Raw genomic sequence first — 20,297 nt, 5'->3', positions numbered from 1 at the left:
ACAGTCTCCTATTCTCTGCACCTTGGCCAGTTCTGGGTCTCTGCGTAATCGTCTACTGCAAACAGAAGCTTCTCTGATGAGGGTTGAGAGATACATTAATCTATTACTATAATAACTCATTAGGAGTCAGTTTAATACTACTTCCATTTAGCAGAGTAATAGCAGGTTCTGCTGTTTTGTTATAATTGTCCTTGAAAGTGCAAATCCCTATTAAATACAACCTTCAATTAAAAATGATCCTCTCCTCACTTTTGATAAGGAGTGGCAGGCAGTGCCTTAGCAGTCCAGCCACTGCCAAATTGGCACATGATAAACACTGCGATGTTATATTAAATATTAAAATATTTGGATGAAATGACTTTTGCACGGCCTGTTTGATACTAGAGGGGCTCATGATTACTTTTATATTTGCACTACAAAGACAAGTGGAGCAACGGATCCTGTGTTTACCATGTGTTGACCTTCCAGTCATGTCCACAGGCTTATGCATGCCAGTCTATATTATAGAAATTGCATGTAAAACGCGGGGTCAGGGGGGAAGGAACAGAAAAAAAAGGCATTGAATCCACAAAGAAGCAGGCTAAGGTATTTCTCTTTACTCTCCAGCCCCGTTCACTCTTTCCTTCTTCGGTTTCATCAGTCTGTCCCTCAGCCCTGAGGAATGCTATGGGGTGCAGACTCACTGCTGGAATGAGGAGCGATTGAGTAGGATCTAAGGTCAAGGTAAATCTCTGCTCCCAGGCATTGCTGCAGCCTCCCCTTCCCTTTCCCTAGCTCCTCAGTAGCTTCTCCTGGTGCAAATCCCCTGCAAAGACACCGAAGCAGCCGCCGAAGTTGCCGGGCACAGGGCTCCGGAGGCATTGGCTCAGGAACTTTTCACGTCATTCCCGGCTCCGGAGCCCCTAGTCGCGGCGGCGCAGCCTTTCCCACCGCGGATCCCCGGTGCTCATGGGGCAGGCAGAGACAAGCTTGCAGCACTGAGCCCAACAGGACCAGTCCGTGATGTCCAGCACCAAATTTGAGGATTCCCTTCCTCGTCGCAACTGGTCATCTGCTTCAGAGCTGAATGAAACTCAAGAACCGTTTTTAAACCCCACAGACTATGACGACGAGGAATTCCTGCGGTACCTGTGGAGGGAATACCTACACCCGAAAGAATATGAGTGGGTCCTGATAGCAGGGTACATCATCGTGTTCGTTGTGGCTCTCATCGGGAATGTCCTGGGTGAGTCTGGTCGCGGGCAACCCTCCAGAAGGGCTGTCACCTCCGCTCTGCCCAGGCTGCAAAGCTGGGAGACCCCTCCCTTCTCCTGGGGTGCAAACAAAGAGGTCGCTGCTCCTGGGTGAGGTTTCTAATTTGGGGGGGGGGTAAGTTTTCTGATTTTACAAACTAGGAATGCTCTCCAGCATGATTTTTGTGTTTGTCTGCAGAGAAAAGAGAGAAACTGTTTCTGTTTGAAAACCTAGATAAGCACTAGGAGAGGGACAAGGACCTCCAGGTGGATTCTCTGAGTGTAGGGGATTCTATAAGGCTTTTGTGCATGTTGGGTGGGTTTACTGGGGAGGGCTTGAATGCGGAAAAGAAAAAAATCTGATGGAGTCATAAGGCCTCCGTGAGCTCAGTACCATCCATTTAGCAAGGAGGCTTAGGCGCGGGTCAAGAAGGGTGATGAACCTGCAGAGTGGAGACAGAGGCAGGCAGAGGAGTGCGCTCAATCACAGAAGCGGGATTAAACAGAAGCTGTGTCTGGAGCAGCAGGAGGAAGGAGGAGCATCCAAGAAAAGTGCTCCGGAGCTAGTCCTCATTACCCATTCATTCATTCATTCATTCATTCATTCATTCATTCATCCATCCATCCATCCAACCGTCCAACCAACCAATACGTATTCACCCCAATGAGTGGTTGTTACCAGTTTCAGAAACATATTTGTACCAACTGATTCCTTTTTCTTACAATGAGACTAAACTTAATGTCAGAGTATGTGTTGGTCTGTGTAAACACAGGTTTCCTTCCTCGCTCATTACTGTTCTCCCCACCACAATTTCTGATGTATAAAGTGATGGGTAAGGAAACTATGGGGGCTGTGATGGCAGATTCATTAGGACAGGAGGGGATCTCGTTCAAGAAAAGGAGCTTCCTTCGGGAGGCAGCTACGACTTAAATTGTGAATGGAAGGAGTATGTACCTTGATGAATGGAGACCAGGAGGCTTTTCAAATGCAGAGGGCAGTGTGGAGGAAATCTGGTGAAAATGACAGGAGAAGGCAGGCAGCCTGGAGATGGTGCTGTCTCCCCAATAAAAAGGGGGAGAGCTGAGTGACATGAACCGGGCTGGGAAGCTGGGAAGTAAAAAACAAAGATTGTAGCTGCAATGAAGGACAGTGAGGAGCTCACCAGGCTTTCAACACTACCCCAGCGTTGCCTTCTCTTCCAGCTCGCAGTGTAGATAAGCCCACAGTATGTGACTGAGAGGGGCTCTTTAGAGAGAATGTTAGTCATGAGACAAGAAATCCTTGAAAACTTTAGCCTGCTCTTTATCATTTTAGGATGCTTTCCTCTTTTGATTTTTTTTTTTACGATTAAAATTAAAGACCATCTTCTTAGTCTACAATGAAAGTGAATGGACATGTGATTCAGCCTCTCGTTATAAGGATAAGTCTTTTAATGGTTGTGTCTCTTTGGGTTCCCACATTGTCATCTTCAAATTCAACGATAAACAGCACTATGAGCATAACAGAAAGTCTGCATGTGGCCCATACTTACTGCTAAGTGAATGATCAAAATTGAACATGCATTGAATATCTACTTTTGCAAGAGCATTTGACATATACTCTATTGCTTAAATCATAAAATAAACCACACTAGAAGATAAAGCAATGATGGCTCATTAGAGGACATGATTCAGATTCAGCCCCATCTGTTCTGACCTCAGATCCAGAGTTCTCAATTGTAATTCTACTCTAGAGCTAGAAAGCATGTAGAGAATAGATTCTCTGTTCTGGGTTGTGTGCAAAGAGTCTATTGGATGGGCTTCCTTTTCCCCTCTATACCCATGTTCACTGCCAGTAAAGTTCCACTACCACTCACTTCACAAAAAGACAACAACAACAACAACAACAACAAAACAAACCCTACCTAGGAAGGGATGTTATTGCTCTTAAATTCAAGAAAAAATAAATTTTGAAAAAAAAAGCAGGAATAGCTATAAACCATCACCATTTTCCTTCCCCAATTTTATTTCAGGCTTATTATTTGTGATGAATGTGCTCTTCTTTGATGTATTTCAGTTTGCTTTGAATAGATTCTATAGATTCTATGATGCGTTTCATGGCCTGATTGCATATATATATGAGAAGAGTGACACATCTACACTGAAGTTACTTCATAATGTCAGTTAAGACAGCACTGTCCACAGCCTCAAGTCTTTAAATACCCAGTTCCATTCAGCTTAAAAGAAAGATTTACCCAAAAAACTCTAGTCTCTAACACTGACAGCTATTTCCCTTGGGACTGACATACACCTGAATAACACTGAGATCTTCTCTGGATAAACTGAAGCTCATGTTTTACTGACATATTCCCTGAAAGATGGTGAGGTTTGGGTTTGACATTTAAACAAATGAACACCTCCATTACTTACTGACTTCTTGATCTTTGATGTCACTGTCAAATCTGCAAAATGCATTAGAAGAATTACCTTCATGCTCCATGGTACAAATAGCTCTATTTGGAGTATCAGGAGAAGTGACACTACTCAGGTAAAAAGAGATGACATGTGTATGAAGGAGACATAGCACAGTACAAGCAGCAGATGTAATTATTGACCCTCAGGTCCATACAACATGTGCACTTTCATGTAACTGATTGCTTGGAAAATATCAACCTTGTTGAACTTACAAGTGCAAGCCATTAGCTAGAAGTCCTTTCTTTGACAATGCTCTTTTGTAAAGTGATGCAGCAGAATATTGCCTAAGCCTAATAGCAAAGTCTTGATCACTCAGCCTCTTCTTTTTCCTCCTGACAATCTCTAACCATCATTATGTCCCCACTTCATTATAAGGATGCTCCTTGCAGAGATAGAAAGCAGTTTCCTGGAAACAAATGACAAAGTCATTCACAAAAGGTACAATTACTGTAAATGGGAGTTGATGAGTGTTTGTGTTCTAGCAGAAAGTCATATGCATGTCTAATTATGGAACTTTAAGTCCTAGGAAGCAGTAGGTGGTAAGGTTCTATATCTTATAACTAAGTCCACTCATCTATTTATTTAACTGATATATTTTGAGCAATATTTTACTTATGAAATTGATGTAAGAAGGAAAATGCTTCGGAACACTTAAAATAAATAAATTAGACGTAATCTTTAGTCATTATTCCTTGAGAAGAAACTGGAGGAAAGATGTTTCTACTCAAATGTTAAATGCCCAGGAAAACTTTCAATTCTCTGCCTCTCTTCCTCCATGTTCAATGATATTGTTTCACCTGGGAAATTTCAAACTTCCCTATCATTTACTCAGTACAGAAAGAAGAAACCATTCAAATAATGGACATTCCCCTAGTTATGCTTCCTGATGTCTGTGTGTCCGCTACCAAATTCTGAACTCTCCAACTCCCTCCTCTTGTAATTACAAACAAGCTGATAATAGTTGTTTTTTAAAAGGCATATCACAACTAATATATAGATAATCTCCCCTGATATAGAGAGGAATATGCAGACATATTTTCCTTGAAATATTAAATACGGATTAATGTCATTTTTTCCCTCATTGCATCTTTACTTCCACTAGCAAGTGCTCCGTGTTGAAGTTTGTAAGCATCTTCTGCTGCCCTAGCCTTTCTTGATCAGTGTGTCACTTTCAGACTTCCTCTCTCACCCCTTTCTTCAACAGACTGTTTCTCTAAAAGAAATGAGTAAAATGGCATTGGCCACAATACACTCCCTTTCTGTATCAGATCAATATACCCATTTCCTTGGTATTGTCTGCTTAATAGTGCCTATCTGTCTTTCCATGAAAGTCCTACCTAATTTTTTGTCACAGATCATACTTGTTTGCAGTATGTCTTTTTTGTTTGTTAGTTTATTGTAAGTGCTATCAGTAATTTGGTCTATCATTAATAATCTTCTAGATAACTATTTATAGTATGTTGATTCACTAAGGTTAACTACATTGCCACTCAAGGATTTAACTAATAAGAATTAACACAAGTTCTTTTCATGAGGTGGTAGGTATATATGCAATGTAGTTGCTTTCTAGAGTTAAGTTTTATGTCCTAGAAGTGGTACTGGCAAAGCTACAAGTCTATTCCCAGCCTCCTTTGCAGTTAGATTGATACAGTGTGATGATATTAGATGACACCCAATAATCATGAGTATGTTTGTCACATTATATTTCGAGAATCAGGATATTGTTTTTCCTAGTTCACTTTTGTCCTGCCATGGAAACTTTAAGATATACACATCAACTTACCTAAAAATCAAAAATAGGAAGATAACGCCAAATAACTAAATAAGAAATCTGTAAGGATGCTTAATCTAAAAATCAAACACAATGTCTCAGGATTCTGAGGTTTTTTTCATGATTTTAGTAGGAGATCATAACTAATGTAATTAAAGTATTTTCATCATCCAGCATCTTAGTTATGCTTGAAATTTTCCTATGCTATCATTCTAGCTCATTTAGTTCTCGCTGGCCTCTTCACATTCAAAATCACCCACTGTGGATGCTGCTTCTCTAATGAAAGAGTATTTCTCTGTTCCTTAATTCAGCATCCCAGAGTTCCTTGCTTCGCTAGGGACACTATCTTTGATCAGTAATGACTCACTGGGATGGGTCAGTCAGTAACATGTGACACATAAGGTTAGTGAGCTTTATCTCCCATTCCTTTACTCACTGTAAAGGAAAATGAAGACCATTTGTTTAATACTGTGAGTAAAACCCACGTGCTAGGCTCCATTCACATGTTTCAACGCCACCATACAATCAAATTAAAATGCAGAAATCAATAAGTGTTTTTAACAAATGAGGGGGAGGATCTGCAATTTTAACCAATCTGAAAGTTCAGTTACATAGCAAGTGGCAGCTCTAAGTCTCAAATATGGATTTGTCAGAACCCTTGCTTCATCGTCTAGTGCTTCACAGGTCCTCTTTGTCATCCAGGCTTGACAGGGGAAGCTCGGGTGAAGGAAGGGAACGGACAATGGCCCCGTGCCCTCTAGAGAGCTTTCAACACTGTCCTGGCATGCTGTCACACTGTTCCTCAGACAGACTACACTTCTTCAGCTCTGAGGATGAGCTCACTTGATAAGCAATCAAGGTCAGGATAGGGTTACATTACAAGAGAAAGTTTCAAGGTAAAATAGGTACTGCCAAAAATCCTTTTGCCTGCACTGGGGAGCTGACTCACTGGAGAAAAATGTTAGATAATTATGGCTAGGGATTTTTATGTTATTGAAAGTATTGTTAGACATAACATAAGACAAAAAACACCTAAAGCCTGATGTAATGCAGAGACCCTTGTCCTTTTTCCTTGTTTTTAAACAGTCATGCATTTAAAATATTAATATTTTATTAAACAGAGCATAGTTGTTATTAATTTGACCATGCAGATTTGATAGATATTTTAATTGGCACTAGATTCCTACCATTAGATCTGTTGCCTCATAAAAATCTAGCTCCTCAAATTAAGTGTCTGCTTTGTTTCTTATCACTTTGTTTAAATATCACTGTTATTGAGTCTTTGCTAATAATTTTCTTTCAATAGCAAATGCCCAGAAACCACATTTAATATTTATCAAATATTTATTCTTAGAAAATCTTGCTATACTTTTGTGTTCATTACTCATCAGAACACCTTTCTGTGGTAGGTTTTATTTAATTTAAAAGATGAAAGTTTTTATAAGTCACTACGAAAGAAAAGCATGGCACACAGAAATATCCTGTAGGTGTTTGCTAGGAGTTGAGAACAACTGCCCATTTCCTATCATTCCAGAGGTCACGATCAGGAGCACAGTGACTTCCTATCATTCCAGAGGTCACGATCAGGAGCACAGTGACCGTTTCCTAGTCTTCTGCCAAGCCATCTTTGATTCCTGAATTTGTCAGTCGGTAGTAGGAACACATTCACATTTAATCAAATTCAATAACTTGTCAGAATAAGACAAGGATTTCAATGTCTTGCTGTGAAATAAGAAATTACTATAAATCCCTGAAAGACCAAAGTCTCTCCAGTCATCAGCCTTTTTCGGCAGGCAGATTAACATGAAGATTTTTGTCTTAGTTATTTTCTATTGTTAAGGCAAAATGCCATAAGCAAGGCAGCTTAAGGAAGAAAGAGTTTATCTGGGGTTTACAGTTTCAGAAAGTAAGTCCATGACAATCATGGTGAGAAACATGGCAGCAGACAGGCAGGCATGACATGGGAGCAATAGCTCAGAGCTTATCTCCACAAGCCTGAGGTAGAAAATGAGAGCACTAATAGGGAAAGCCTGAGGAAAGGAAACCTCAAACTCCACCCCCAGTAACACACCAACAAAGCATCACTCCCTAATCCTTCCTCAACAGTTCCACCAACTGGGTTCAAGCATTCAAATTTATGAGCCTGGGGGATCAGTTTTCATTTAAACCACTCACAGCTGTGATTGGAATGAACAACCAAGTCCTGCCATAAGAGCAAATAAACCTGAATTTTCGTTCACATAGGCCCACGAAAGTTTATTATTTCTTGTTTAGATTTTTAAAACTGTTCATGTGTGTGTGTTTTTGTGGGTTTATATACATCACAATGTATGGACAGGTGCTCTCAGAGGCCAGAAGGTGATGTTAAATCCTCTGGCGCTGAAGTAACAGGCTTCTGAGAAGCGTCATGTGATGTCAGGAGCTAAACCACAGTCCTCAGCAAGAGCAGTATGTGATCTTAACCATGGAGCCATTTCTTCATCCCCGTGTAGATAATGTAGCTAATAATGCAGGTTGGAAAGTCTGCTACATCCAATGACTCATGGTCCAAGCTTCACTGTTCGTGTGTCCCATCAGCTCCTGGCATTTGAGGTAACCGGCTACCAAGGGTAGCTTCTAATACTCCTGCCTCCTGGTGCTCATACCATGTCTCCTAAGCATTCACATCACCTTGGCATGGATCTGAGTGAAAACAGCATCCAGAAGATGAGAGACTATGCTGCTTCAAAGATTACCCTTTAAAAGATTAGAAACTTTAGCTAGAATGCGTGTTTTCTTTCTTCCTATGAAGCAAGCTTACCTGGGGTGGGATTCAACTCTCCATCTACAAGATAGACACAAAATGAAGACTGTTAACAACTTTAACCACCATGCAGTTTCTGGGAATTGAACTCGACCTCTAAAAGAGCAGTCAGTGCTCCTAACAGCTGAGCCATCTCTCCAGCCCTTCTTGACTGAATTTTAGTGATAGACTCAGAAGCAGAGTTTTCCATCCATGCTCCATGCTAATATTTGGCACCTCTGAAATTCAGAATACACCTTGGTTATTTTAAGCAAATAAATAAGAAAAACAGATCCTTTAACCAAAATATGATTTGACAAATATACCCATGATTATTGAGCCTCATATAATAACATCACATTGTATCAATGTAATTGCAAAGGAGGCTGGGAGATGTGCATATCTGTCACAGGAAAGGTATGATACTAAATCGCATTTTAATTTGCATAAAGTCAGAATAAGAGAAATAAGAGAAATTCAGTACTCAGTGGCATAACAATAGAGTTAGCCAAAAATATTTTATGTCAATTACTCTATTAGGACTGAAGCTACAAAGAAGAAATCTGAGGGGCATGCACCCCAGCTTAAGAGACAGACATGCAAACCATTTTAATATAATATGGCAAGAGCTTTGGTGGGAAAGTGCCTGTAACGAAAGAGAAATCTTTGAGAAGACAGGTAAGCACCTTTGCATGATTAGGTAGAGATTCAGGGAAAGAAGACACCTAACCTGAGTTTTAATGAGTGAATTCAAGTTTCCCAGGTAAAGACAATTGGGTAAGGATGCTCTAACCAGAGAAAACAATGTAAAATCAAAGAGACATGAAATAGCATGGACTGCAATGAGAATGATAACAACTGGTAACTCCTGAATAAGCACAGGTAAGGAAAGACTGGAGAGAAGTCTAAGTTGTGATGATGTGTGGACCAAGAACAGCCTGTGCATCATACCCAAGATACAGGAGTTTAGTTTTCTCTCTAGGTTGGCAATGTTGTATACTTTAAAATTTCTGAACGCAAGAATAGCTTAAAAACTTTTGTTGTACTTGGGTCATAATGAAAACACAGCAATGATTAAAATTATACTATCCCATGGATGTGTGATGGATCAGTGGGTAAAAGGACCTGTCCCTGTTCCCCCCAAGCCTGATGACCTGAGTTCAGTCTCTGGCCGCCTCATGGGAAGAAAGAAGTGACTCCCACAAGAACTGACCTCCATGTGCACATGGAGTCAAGTTCACAGCCATACACAAATACACACCAACATACACACAAAAATAAACAAACATGATGCTGTTACACAATTGTAATATTCTTCTCTAGATTTTCAAGGTGTTGATTTTCCCAAACTCAAGGGGATATTTTTAATTATTACCAGGGCGAATGAACTAACTTTGTAAGAAAGCAGAAACCCAGAACTTGGCAGTAAGGCCCTATTGCTGAAAACACCAGACACTTGAGTCATGGAGCATGGAGAAATCAAGCTGCTGCTGACCTGAAGATACACCCCCCACTGGATAGGTTTCATAGTGACTTCATTAGAGGTGTAATTCCTCCTCTTATCCAGCTGAGTGTTCTGGTGAAGAAGTCCCACCCCTCGATAAGGAGCTATTGGCAATTTATAGCTACAGGGAAAGAGTTCTTTACAAGTGTAGGCACTGAAAGTTGACCACATTCCAATATATGCTCTCACACCCAGGAACATGTAAGCAGCACAAATTGGACTTTATGAATTTATTAAAAAGAAATCTGAGGACACAAAGTTGGGCCACTATAGGATGGGCAATGGGTCTGGAAGGAGTTGGAGGGGAGAGTGAAAGAAGTCAAAAAACAGTGTGTGAAATTCTAAAAGAATTTAAAAACTTTAAAGAACATAGAAAAGAGAAATACACAGGTTGCTTTTACTTATTTATTTTTGGTGTTACGACTGAACTTGAATCCCCACAAATGATAGAGTATAAACTCTATCACTAAAAAGACTCTCAGCCCTACTTCTGTTCTGTGTTTTAAGGAAACATATATATCAAATTAATTGCATTATAATTACTAAAGCAATGATTGACAGGTACCATTTAAGCATCTCTCCTCAGCAATACAAGCTCTTCTGTATTGCTTAGGGACTGATATCAGGAAGCTATCTTGCTCCTCTAGGAAACCTTTAACTGAAATAGTTTAGGCTTTTTTTCAAGGAAAGTACACCAAGATCTTCCTAAATAATATCCTATATTTCTGCAATATCTGAGGCTACATAATGTACCAAACCTTCACTTTAACTATCTTTGTTTCAAAATAATCCCTAGTTGCCTTTATGAATCTACAGATGCACTTGAGTTCCATGTTCCAAATGCACGATGAGAGCTGAAACCAAATGTCACCATGACTCTAGCATCCTGTCAGGCAAGGACATTCTTATATTTTTGGTTGTGAGCCCAGCCTTTAAGACCTGAGCTATCCCTCCAGCCCAGGCAAGCATCTCCTTACCTGAGAACAAGGTGTTTCAAGCATGCTTACAGAGGCTTAACTTGGGAAACACTTCATTATGTACCTGTGTCACAATTAAATAAGACTAATTGTGAACTTTTACACAAAATAGAGAAAGGAAGGAAGGAAGGAGGAGGAGGAGAAGAGAGGGAGGGAGGGAGGGAGGGAGAGAGGGAGGGAGGGAGGGAGAGAGAGAAACTGAAGAAATAATTAGAAACAGAGCTCAAATGTTTAGGGCTCTAATTGCAAGCTCCAGCTTCACTAAAATACAGAAAAAGGAAAAGATAAAAGGAAGAAAAATAAAAATCATACTTCTGGTGAAGTATAAGCCCAATGTTGATCATTCCTGGAGGGTTCCAAAAAACTATTTTAACGAGAATAAGAGAAACAAAAATAATGCTCTTATTGGATCTGTTTCTTAATTTCCAGAAATATATAATTATATATATAATCCAAGTTGCAGTTTTGTCCCAAGAAGGGTATTGTCATTAAGTCTAGCAGATATAAAACAATCAGGACAACCTTCTCAACAATGTTTATTGTTACTAATCAGTGAAATACAGTAAAATCTATAGAATTATATTGGTGGGGTATTATATTGCCTTCTTTACATAATTCTCCAACAAATAGTTTGTAATAATCCAACTTAGTCCTGCAGTCACAAATATGACAAAGCTATTATCACCCCTTCCCTAGGTGGCAACATTCAGTTTGAGAGTCACTGGTATGTTAGATTTCTGAGTAATTTCTCCTTCTTAAACAGTGACTAACCTCTTCGTTCTGTTCTCCCTTTTTATTCTTGATATACATATGTTAAGTCTATACAAGTTGAAAGTATTCCATGGCTATAAGGAATACCCAAACTGTTATGTGTATTTTATTTTAGTATTAACTGAAAGGGTCTTTAATTCTATGATTACCATGGGTTCAGTGATATAAAACTTACTGAATACCTGCTCATTGGTTATAGAGGGGATAAAGAGGGAAAGAAAAAAGAAGGGCTGAGCCAGAGATGCTATTTTCCCCCTTGGTAAAAGGACCTCTCACAATGACTTTAAAAGTGCCAAGTGTCATTAGCAACAATGGAAGCCTCTAAAGATTGTTGGTTTCAAGTTAGAAGAGCAGCAGAGCTCTATAGAAGACTCAGAAAACACAATGTCTTGCAGCAACATGATGATTTTCTAGGATTATTTAATTTAGAACTACTTCCTTTTCTTATTTCATTCAGCAAATATTTATTGAACACCCACAACATGCAATCTCTTTTATTACATTTTGTAGAGGAAATAGAAAAATTAATGAGACATGATCCTTACCTACAAGGAATTTCTAATTGTATGTTTGAGTCTAAGCTATAAATAATAGACTGTAGTATAGCAGATATTGAAGAGGGAAATGTAAAATCAGAGTATACAGCAGATCTGACTTGGGGTCAGATACTTCACTGAAAAGGAAATATATAATGTTTGATTTTTTGACATGGGAATATAATTTTGAAAAGTTCTAGGAGTACAAAAACATTCCATTAAAGCTGGTAAAGTAGTGGATGTACTAGCTTGAAAATACATAATAATTGTACGTAATTCTTGCCAAAATAGTGATTCAGAAATCCCAATAAAGCCTTAGTTTTCATGTGCTTTCTGATAAATTTAGCATGACATGTCTTTTGATTCTTTGAATTGCTCCTTTTGTTGCCTTTTGGGACTTTTTGTTTCTTGTCTGTAACATTGGCTAATGGTAGACTGAAAGAACAAAACTCCTGCCATTTAATATCTCACAAAATAAACTTCAGACCAAAACTAATCACAAGAGATAGGGAAGGACACTACATACTCATCAAAGGAAAAATTCATCAAGAGAATATTGCAATTCTAAAAATTCTCTGGAGTTGTTTTTAAATGACTTTGTTGTCAAATGTAAGAGTATTTGGGAGGAAGAACAATTTGAGGCTGAAACTGAGAAACCTGCCCAGGATTCTTCAGAGCAATGATTATTGTTGCAAAGTTCACATAGCACATCCGATGAATAAAAATAAAATGAAACAAATAGTAAAGTTGTTAAGAGAAGCTTTTTCCTTGCTAGCCACTTTGGTTTATCACCCGCCAGTCGCCTGGGCTCTGCTGCATTGTAGTCCCCAAATAACACACAAGACGCTGTATTAATTATGAAGCTGTTGGTCTTGCTTGTTTCTTACTGGCTAGCTCTGACTTATGTAATTACCCCATAATTGTTAATCTAAGTATGTCTCTTACCGGAGAAATTTCCAGGCCTCCTACCCCATGGCGTTACATCTCAAACTCTCTTGTGTTTCTCCTTCCCAGAATCCTCCTGGACTCCTACTCCTAACTATCTAGATTCCTATTGGCTCAACAGTGCTTTATTGACATAAGACTTCCCCAACATAAAGTACTATGGAACTGGAATGTGGCAACTCATCAGGTCTAAGCTAAAAAAAAAAAAAAAAAAAAAAAAAGGAGCTTAAAAAGAGCCTGATAGTTAAAAGAAGGTTTTAGTCAAAGAAAGTATGGTGCTAGCTTACTTTGTCTTTTCATTAAGGAGACAGGAAATCTGCAAAGAAAGTAAGTGGTGGGTAGAAGAAGAAACTTGGCAAAGAGTTTGAATCACCATTGCTAGAAGAATGTCAACATGGTGTCATTTAGCCTCAAATGAGTTTCAGTCACCATATGTCATCAACAGTACATTCATACTCTGTTTTCTTTTACTGTGGTTGTAGAGTGTATATATTTCATATCACACATATACATTTGATTCTTACATAAGCTGAATTGTAAAATACATAAACTAGACAAATACATTTCTTTATTTTTAAATTATTCTTTAATTAGCATAAACTAATAAACTTGTGATTTTCTTTCTTGTTTTTCAATAACATATACCCACCAACAATTTCATGGTGTATTGTTCATGACTTTTAGCACTCAGTTATCACAGAATGTTCCCAGCTGTACAAGAGCCAGCTAGCAGATATGAAGATTCCAGACCAGTTCCAGTTTGATTTCCCTATCACTTATGAAAAAGGTGTGTGGTGTCTTCACCAGTAGGATCTTAATCATCTAGTTCAGGTGAGCAACCAAGACCAGTGTCAATAGCCTATGTTGTGTGGAGGTTTATAGGGCACTTCTGAGCACCAACTCGTACAAAGGTAACTTACACCTCACGTCGAGATTTTCATTTGTTCATCTATACCTACTGCAACTAGCATTACCCACCTATGAAGAATACCTACATTCAGTTAAAAAATGATTCTTAATTAATTTAAAGAGATGATGAGTTACCCCTCACACTCACCCCTTCCTTTATTCTGTCCCCTGACCTTTCCTGTTTAAAGCCCACAATCTCCGCCAGGCGGTGGTGGCACACGCCTTTAATCCCAGCATTTGGGAGGCAGAGGCAGGCGGATCTCTGTGAGTTCGAGGCCAGGCTGGACCGACAGCCTCCAAAACAATACAGAGAAACCTTGTCTCGTAAAACCAAAAAACGCCCACAATCTCCAACTTCCCTCAACCCTGTTTTCATTTTGAATGTGCTGTACTGTTCCCACTATTTTTTGTCAATTTTCTACCATACACACTCCTCTTCTCCATTTCTTCAGCTCCCCCTCTTGCTTATACACTTTTGCCCCCAGTATTTACCTCTACATTTTCATTTCACATGTGTTCGCTCTATTAGCCCTTCCTGCTCCTTCCTTCACCACCATACTCCATACACCTATCATGGTTAGGTGTAATTGTCACTTAACACCTAGAAGGTACACCTGTGAGGGATTATCTAGGCAAAAATTAGCCTCCAAGAAAGTCTATTGCTACTTTAATTATTTGGGAGACCCACTGAAATTGTGGGCAGGACTATTTCCTGGGTGGGGTTCCTAGACTGCATATAATGAAGTTGAGATGAGCACTAGCAGGCATACATTAATCTAGTTTGCTCTGCTCTTTAATGGGGATGGAATGTGATCAGCTCCCCCAAACCTCTGTTTCTTGTTTTCCCTTCCATGATGAAGTGTGATCCAGAACTGAGAGCCAAGTAACCTTTTCTTTCTTATGTTACTTTTGTCAGGATATTTTAACAACAGGAAAAGTAACTAAGATGTTTATTTCTGATTTCATGACGTATAACTACCCCCAAATACATTTAGTACAATATTTTCAAGTTCCATTTATTTTTGCCAAATATTTGTTCTTATAAGGCTGGATAAAACTCCACCATGTATATATACCATATTTTCATTGTTCTTTGCTCAATTTCTTGCAGTTTCTTGCTATTTGTCAATAGAGAACATTAAAAATATAGAAGTTTAAATATATCTGATACAATATAGGGCCCACTGGGTATATGCCCAGAAGTAGCACAACTGGAGAGAGAGAGAGAGAGAGAGAGAGAGAGAGAGAGAGCGAGATCACTACTGATTCCTATAATACCCACATCAATTTACACTACCATCAGCAGAAAATATGGATTCCTCTTTCTTCACCTTCTCACTAGGGATTGTTTTCTTCTGATGGGAATTCTGACTGGAGTGAAATAGACTTTCATGGTAGTTATAAATTCCATTTTTCTCATGGCTAAGGATGTTGAATGCTTTGCAAAGTATTGACATTTTGTGTCTCTTCTATTAAGAGCTGTATGTTCAGGCCATTAGTCCATTTATTGATTGGCAGGGTTTGGTGAGTTTAATTTTTTCACTTCTTTATATATCTACCCTCTTTTTGAAATACATGTATTTGAAATACAAATATTTCCTCCCCATTATGTCTGCTCTCTTTTTGCTCTGATGGTATTTTCCTTTGCTGTGTGGGAGATTTTATATTAAACTGAATCCTATTTGTTAATTCTTGAGGAGTTTCCTGTATTATTTCTATTCAGAGCATGTTTTTTTACCTATTTCTATATCTTGAAGTGCTTTCCTAGCAAGTTTTCCTCTAGCAATTTAAAGCTTTAAATTAACATCCTTGATCTACTTTGAATTCATTATTGTGCAGAGTGAGAAAAAATTGTTTAAATTCTTTTCCAAATGGTCCTCCTATTTTAACAGCACCATTTTTTGAAAAACTTATTTTTTTCAGTGTATAGTTTTTACAAGTTTGTAAAATCAGGTGGTCATAGTTGTCTTGGATTACAGCTGGATCCTCTATTGTATTCCATTGGTCTACATATATATTCATTCGCTGATCCCATGCTGTTTCTGTCACTATGGTTCCATTGTGTACTTTGAGGTCAGTTACATCACTAGCAAAGTTCTTTCTGTTGAAAATGGCTTTTGAAATATGTGGTCTTTTGTGTTTATACATGGATTTTATGATTTTTTCTAGTTCTGTGAAGCCATTTGAATTTTGAGTGAGCTGTGTTTAATCTGTCGACTACTTCTGTAGTATAACAATTTCTACAATATTAATCCTGTCAACCCTGGACAAAGGAGTGACTTTTACCATTTATCATCTACTTTGGTTTCTTTTTTCAGTGTCCCAAGTGTCTTATTATATAGGTCTTTCACATCTTTGGATAGGGTTATTCTTGAGTATTTTTAAAATAACATTGCAAGTGAAACTTTTTTCCTAATTTTTTCTCAACAAGTTTGTTACTAATTTTTGTATGGCGGTCACTGAAAGTGATTATCGTATCAAAATTAGTAGAATCTGTGTAGTATAGAATCATGTCATCTACAAATACAGGTAGTTTGACTTCTTACTTTCTTATTTTTATCTCTTTTATATTTTTATTACTTTTTGTTATAGGTAACACTTGAAGAATAGATTGAATAAAAGTGAGCAGAGCAGGGTATTTTTGTCTCGTTTCATATTTTAGAGAAAATTCAGTTTTCTTTACATAGTAGAATTTAGGCTCTAGTTTTATAGTATATACCCAACGTTATGTTACCCTATATTCTCTCTCTTCCTGGATACATCAGGATGTTTTATCATGAGGACATACTGATTGCTACCCAAATCTTTTTTTGTATCTTTTAATTTCTGTTCTTAAGTCTATTGATATGTTGTATTACATTTATTGACTTTCAGATGTTGAAATTAATTGTGTCCCTCAGGTGAAAATAATTTGCTAATGATAATATCTCCTTGTTGTACTCTTCAATACCATTTACAAGTGTACAATTAAGAATTTTTTTCTTTGTTCTTCACATGAATTGATCTGTATTTCTGGTGTATAACTTAGTTGCATTCATTTGTAAATTATCTGCTTCTTATAGTTTTTCCAGCTTCCTGAAATTTAAGTTATCAGAGTAATTTTGATTTCATTGGAATTTCATTGGAATCTATTACAGTGAATCAATTTTCATCCTCAAATGTAATGCTTTTGCTCCTCATTTTCTTTTGTTTTGTTTAACAAGGATTTTGCTAATCTTGTTAACCTTTTCAACATCTTGAGTCTTTAATTAAATCTATACTTTGTTCTTTTAGTGTTTATTTCTTTATCTTTTGACATAATATTTACTATGTCTGTTTTCTACTAGGTTTTAATTTGGCTTCTTCTGTTTTTAGTATATTTTATTTATTTAGTGTTTATATTTGTATTTGTGTATTACGTGGGTGCATGGGTGTCATAGTACCCATGTGGAAGTCAGAGAACAACTTGTATGAGTCAATTTTTTTCCTTCTACTATATAGTGAGTTCTAGGAATCAAATGCAGGAAGTCATGCATGGTGACATGCTGAGCCTTTCTTGATTTTCTAGAACCTTGAGGTTATTAAGATGCCTCTGAATTTTTTACTGTGAAGGCTTGTATAAATAAACTTTGTTAGTCCTGCTTTTGTTATATTCCAGAAGCTCTGGTAGTTTTTCTATCATTTTCATTGGTTTCAAGAATTTTAAAACATTTCCTTTCTGCTTTCTTCAATGACCCACTTTTCATTCAAAAGTATATTGTTCTTTCTCCAATATGCATCTGCTTTGTTTCTGAGATTACTCTTGCTGATGATTTCCAGTTTTATTCCATAATTATCCAATAGATTTTTATAACTATTTCAATTTATTTTTGGTATTTGTTAAGTATTGCCTTGTATCCTATAATATATTCAGCTTTAGAGAGGACTGATGTGGCATGGAGGAGAATATTTATTCCCGATCTGTGAAGTAGGTTTTATATGTACATATTAAATACAGTTGACCTATGCCAGCTTTAGGATTCTCTGTTGACTTTAGTTTTATAAGGTATATCTGGGATGGCAGAGAAATTTCCTACTATTGTGTCAGAAACTGTGTGATCTAGTATTGTTTGATCATTTGTTTTATGAAACTGATAGCAAAGGTTTGGTACATAAATGTTTATAATAATTATATCTTCTTTGTGATTTTTTTCCTTTTACCAATATGTAATGGTGTTCTTTGTGTCTCCTGATGAATTTTCAGGCTGAAGTCTACCTTATCACAATATGAGATTAAAGTTGCCAAGTTGTTTGCCATTTCCAACCTTTGGTTCCCAGTTTTGGGATATCTTCCCTATGTATATGCATTTCTTCAGACAATAGAGTTGCATGTTTTTCCTGGTCTGTTTTTGTTTTAAAATTTTCATACAATGTATCTTTGGTGATCTTTTTTCCCTTCCACTAACTCATTCCAGATCTCCCCTCCATAGTCACCCAACTCCATATTCTTTCTCTTTCAAAATAAAAATCAAGGACAAAACCCACAAAGAAAAATCACACAAGAAATGCATAAAGAATGAACAGTAACCATGGAGTCAATTTTGTGTTAGACAACTGTTCCTGAGCATGATGCCTTACCTGAATGTAATTGTTGTACTGTGTCACATCAGAAAACTGGCTTTTTCTTCTCAAGCAATTGTCAATTACAAAAAGCTTCTTTGTTATAGGGATGGACAGTCCATGAGCTTCCCCTCTCCAGGCTAGAATTTTGCCGGCTTTAAAGTTGTGCAGGTCCTGTGCATGCTATCAAAGTCTCTGTGATGTATATGCTCATCAGCTGATTTGTGGGGAATTGGGGTGTCTGGAAAGCAATGGCTCCTTGGAGTTACCCTTCCACCTCTGGCTGTTACAATCTATCTGCCTCCTCTTCTACATAAATTCCTGAGTTTTGAAGGAAGAGGATAAAACAGATATCTCATTTACAATTGAGTGCTCCAAAGTATCTCACACTCTCTGCATTGCCCAATTTTGGGTTTCGGTATTAATTAGCAGCTACTGCAAGAAGAAACTTCTCTGATAAGGATTCAAAAATGCACTCATCTATGGGTATAGCAGTGTTCCATTAGTAACTGTTTTGTTATTGTGTTCACTTAGCACAACAGTTCTCAACCTATGGTTTGTGACCCCTTTTGGGATCAGTTTCCTGTATATCAGATATTTGCATCATAATTTGTAGCAGTAACAAAGTTATAGTTATGAAGCAGCAACAAAATATCTATATGGTTGGAGTCACCAAAACATAAGGAACTGCATTCAGCATTCAGCTGAAAATTGTAGGTTATCCGTTAGGGCTCATTACTATCTAATCTCAGGTTCTTGGCTTAATTAATAGTGTAGAGATTAGGTTCCATCTCATGAATCAGGACTTAAACTACACAATAAAAGTGATTGGTTACTCCTCTAACATTTGTGTCACTAATGCAGCAGTGACTATATCTTGTAGGCACTGTGTTATTGCATCTCAAGGGTTTCATAGATGAGTGAGATCTGTGTTTACTTTCCTTCCCTGGTAGCACTGTGGATGCTAGCCAGTAGGGATGAAGCTTCTAGTTGAACACAAGCTCAATTTCTCCATTCATGATGACAGAAGTAACAGAGTCTTATCAGGGTCAGGCTGTGGAGAGTAACCAGTATCATTAACAATAATTTGCAATTTTTGGCAGAATCTTTGGGACTGCTTTAGTCAATAACTCAAAATGATTTTTGAGTTGTATTTGGTAGCATATAATGTCTAGCTAATGTACTCTCTCTTCCATTATATGGTAACTATATTTAAATTCTATTTATCTAGGTATTTATTTTAGTAAGCTTCTATAGTAATCATTTTCCATATGGTTTTCTAAAAGTCCTTAATATTAGTTGTCCTTCCCCATATCCTTTCCTCTTCCCTTCCATACCACACCCTCCCATATTATAATCCTCCTATTCTAATTCACTGTGTGTGTGTGTGTGTGTGTGTGCTTCCATATGAAGTTTTTTCAATTTTTTGTGGAGAACTATGTTGTAATTTTGACAAGGAATGCACTGAATTTGTTTATTGCTTTTGGTAAGATAGTTATTTTGATAATATTAATCACACCAATCCATGAACATGGGCAGTCTTTCTATGTCTCTTCAATTTATTTCCTCTCATGTATTAAAAGTTTTTCACTTGCTTAATTAGAGTTATCTCAAGATAGTTTTTAGATATTTTTATTGGTATATTTGCCTTTTGTATAAAGAAAGACTACTTATTTTTGTGTGGTTAGGGTGGAGATGTTGAGAATCTCTCCATTTCATACTCTTTTACCATATGCCTGCTGCTGTTTCCAGACATTCAGTTTGGGGGCTGTTATCAGGAAGCTTCCCCTCATTCTGCATTCTGTCATGCTTTTTCTAGATTTCCAACATCTTTCTTG

General features: G+C 37.7%; 1 protein-coding gene across 1 annotated transcript in view; it reads left to right on the top strand.

Annotated features, from left to right (window-relative positions):
• The first annotated feature begins 916 nt into the window (after positions 1–916).
• Positions 917–20,297, top strand: part of Hcrtr2 (hypocretin receptor 2) — a 90,701-nt gene continuing 71,320 nt past the window's right edge. The window contains exon 1 of the mRNA XM_040740248.1: positions 917–1,225. Coding sequence (XP_040596182.1) covers positions 1,003–1,225 — 223 coding nt within the window. The 5' untranslated portion in view covers positions 917–1,002. The remainder of the gene's footprint in view (positions 1,226–20,297) is intronic.

Source organism: Mesocricetus auratus, unplaced genomic scaffold (assembly GCF_017639785.1).
Source record: "Mesocricetus auratus isolate SY011 unplaced genomic scaffold, BCM_Maur_2.0 Super-Scaffold_100691, whole genome shotgun sequence".
Taxonomy (NCBI): Eukaryota; Metazoa; Chordata; class Mammalia; order Rodentia; family Cricetidae; genus Mesocricetus; species Mesocricetus auratus.
This window is presented reverse-complemented; position numbering and strand designations above follow the sequence as displayed.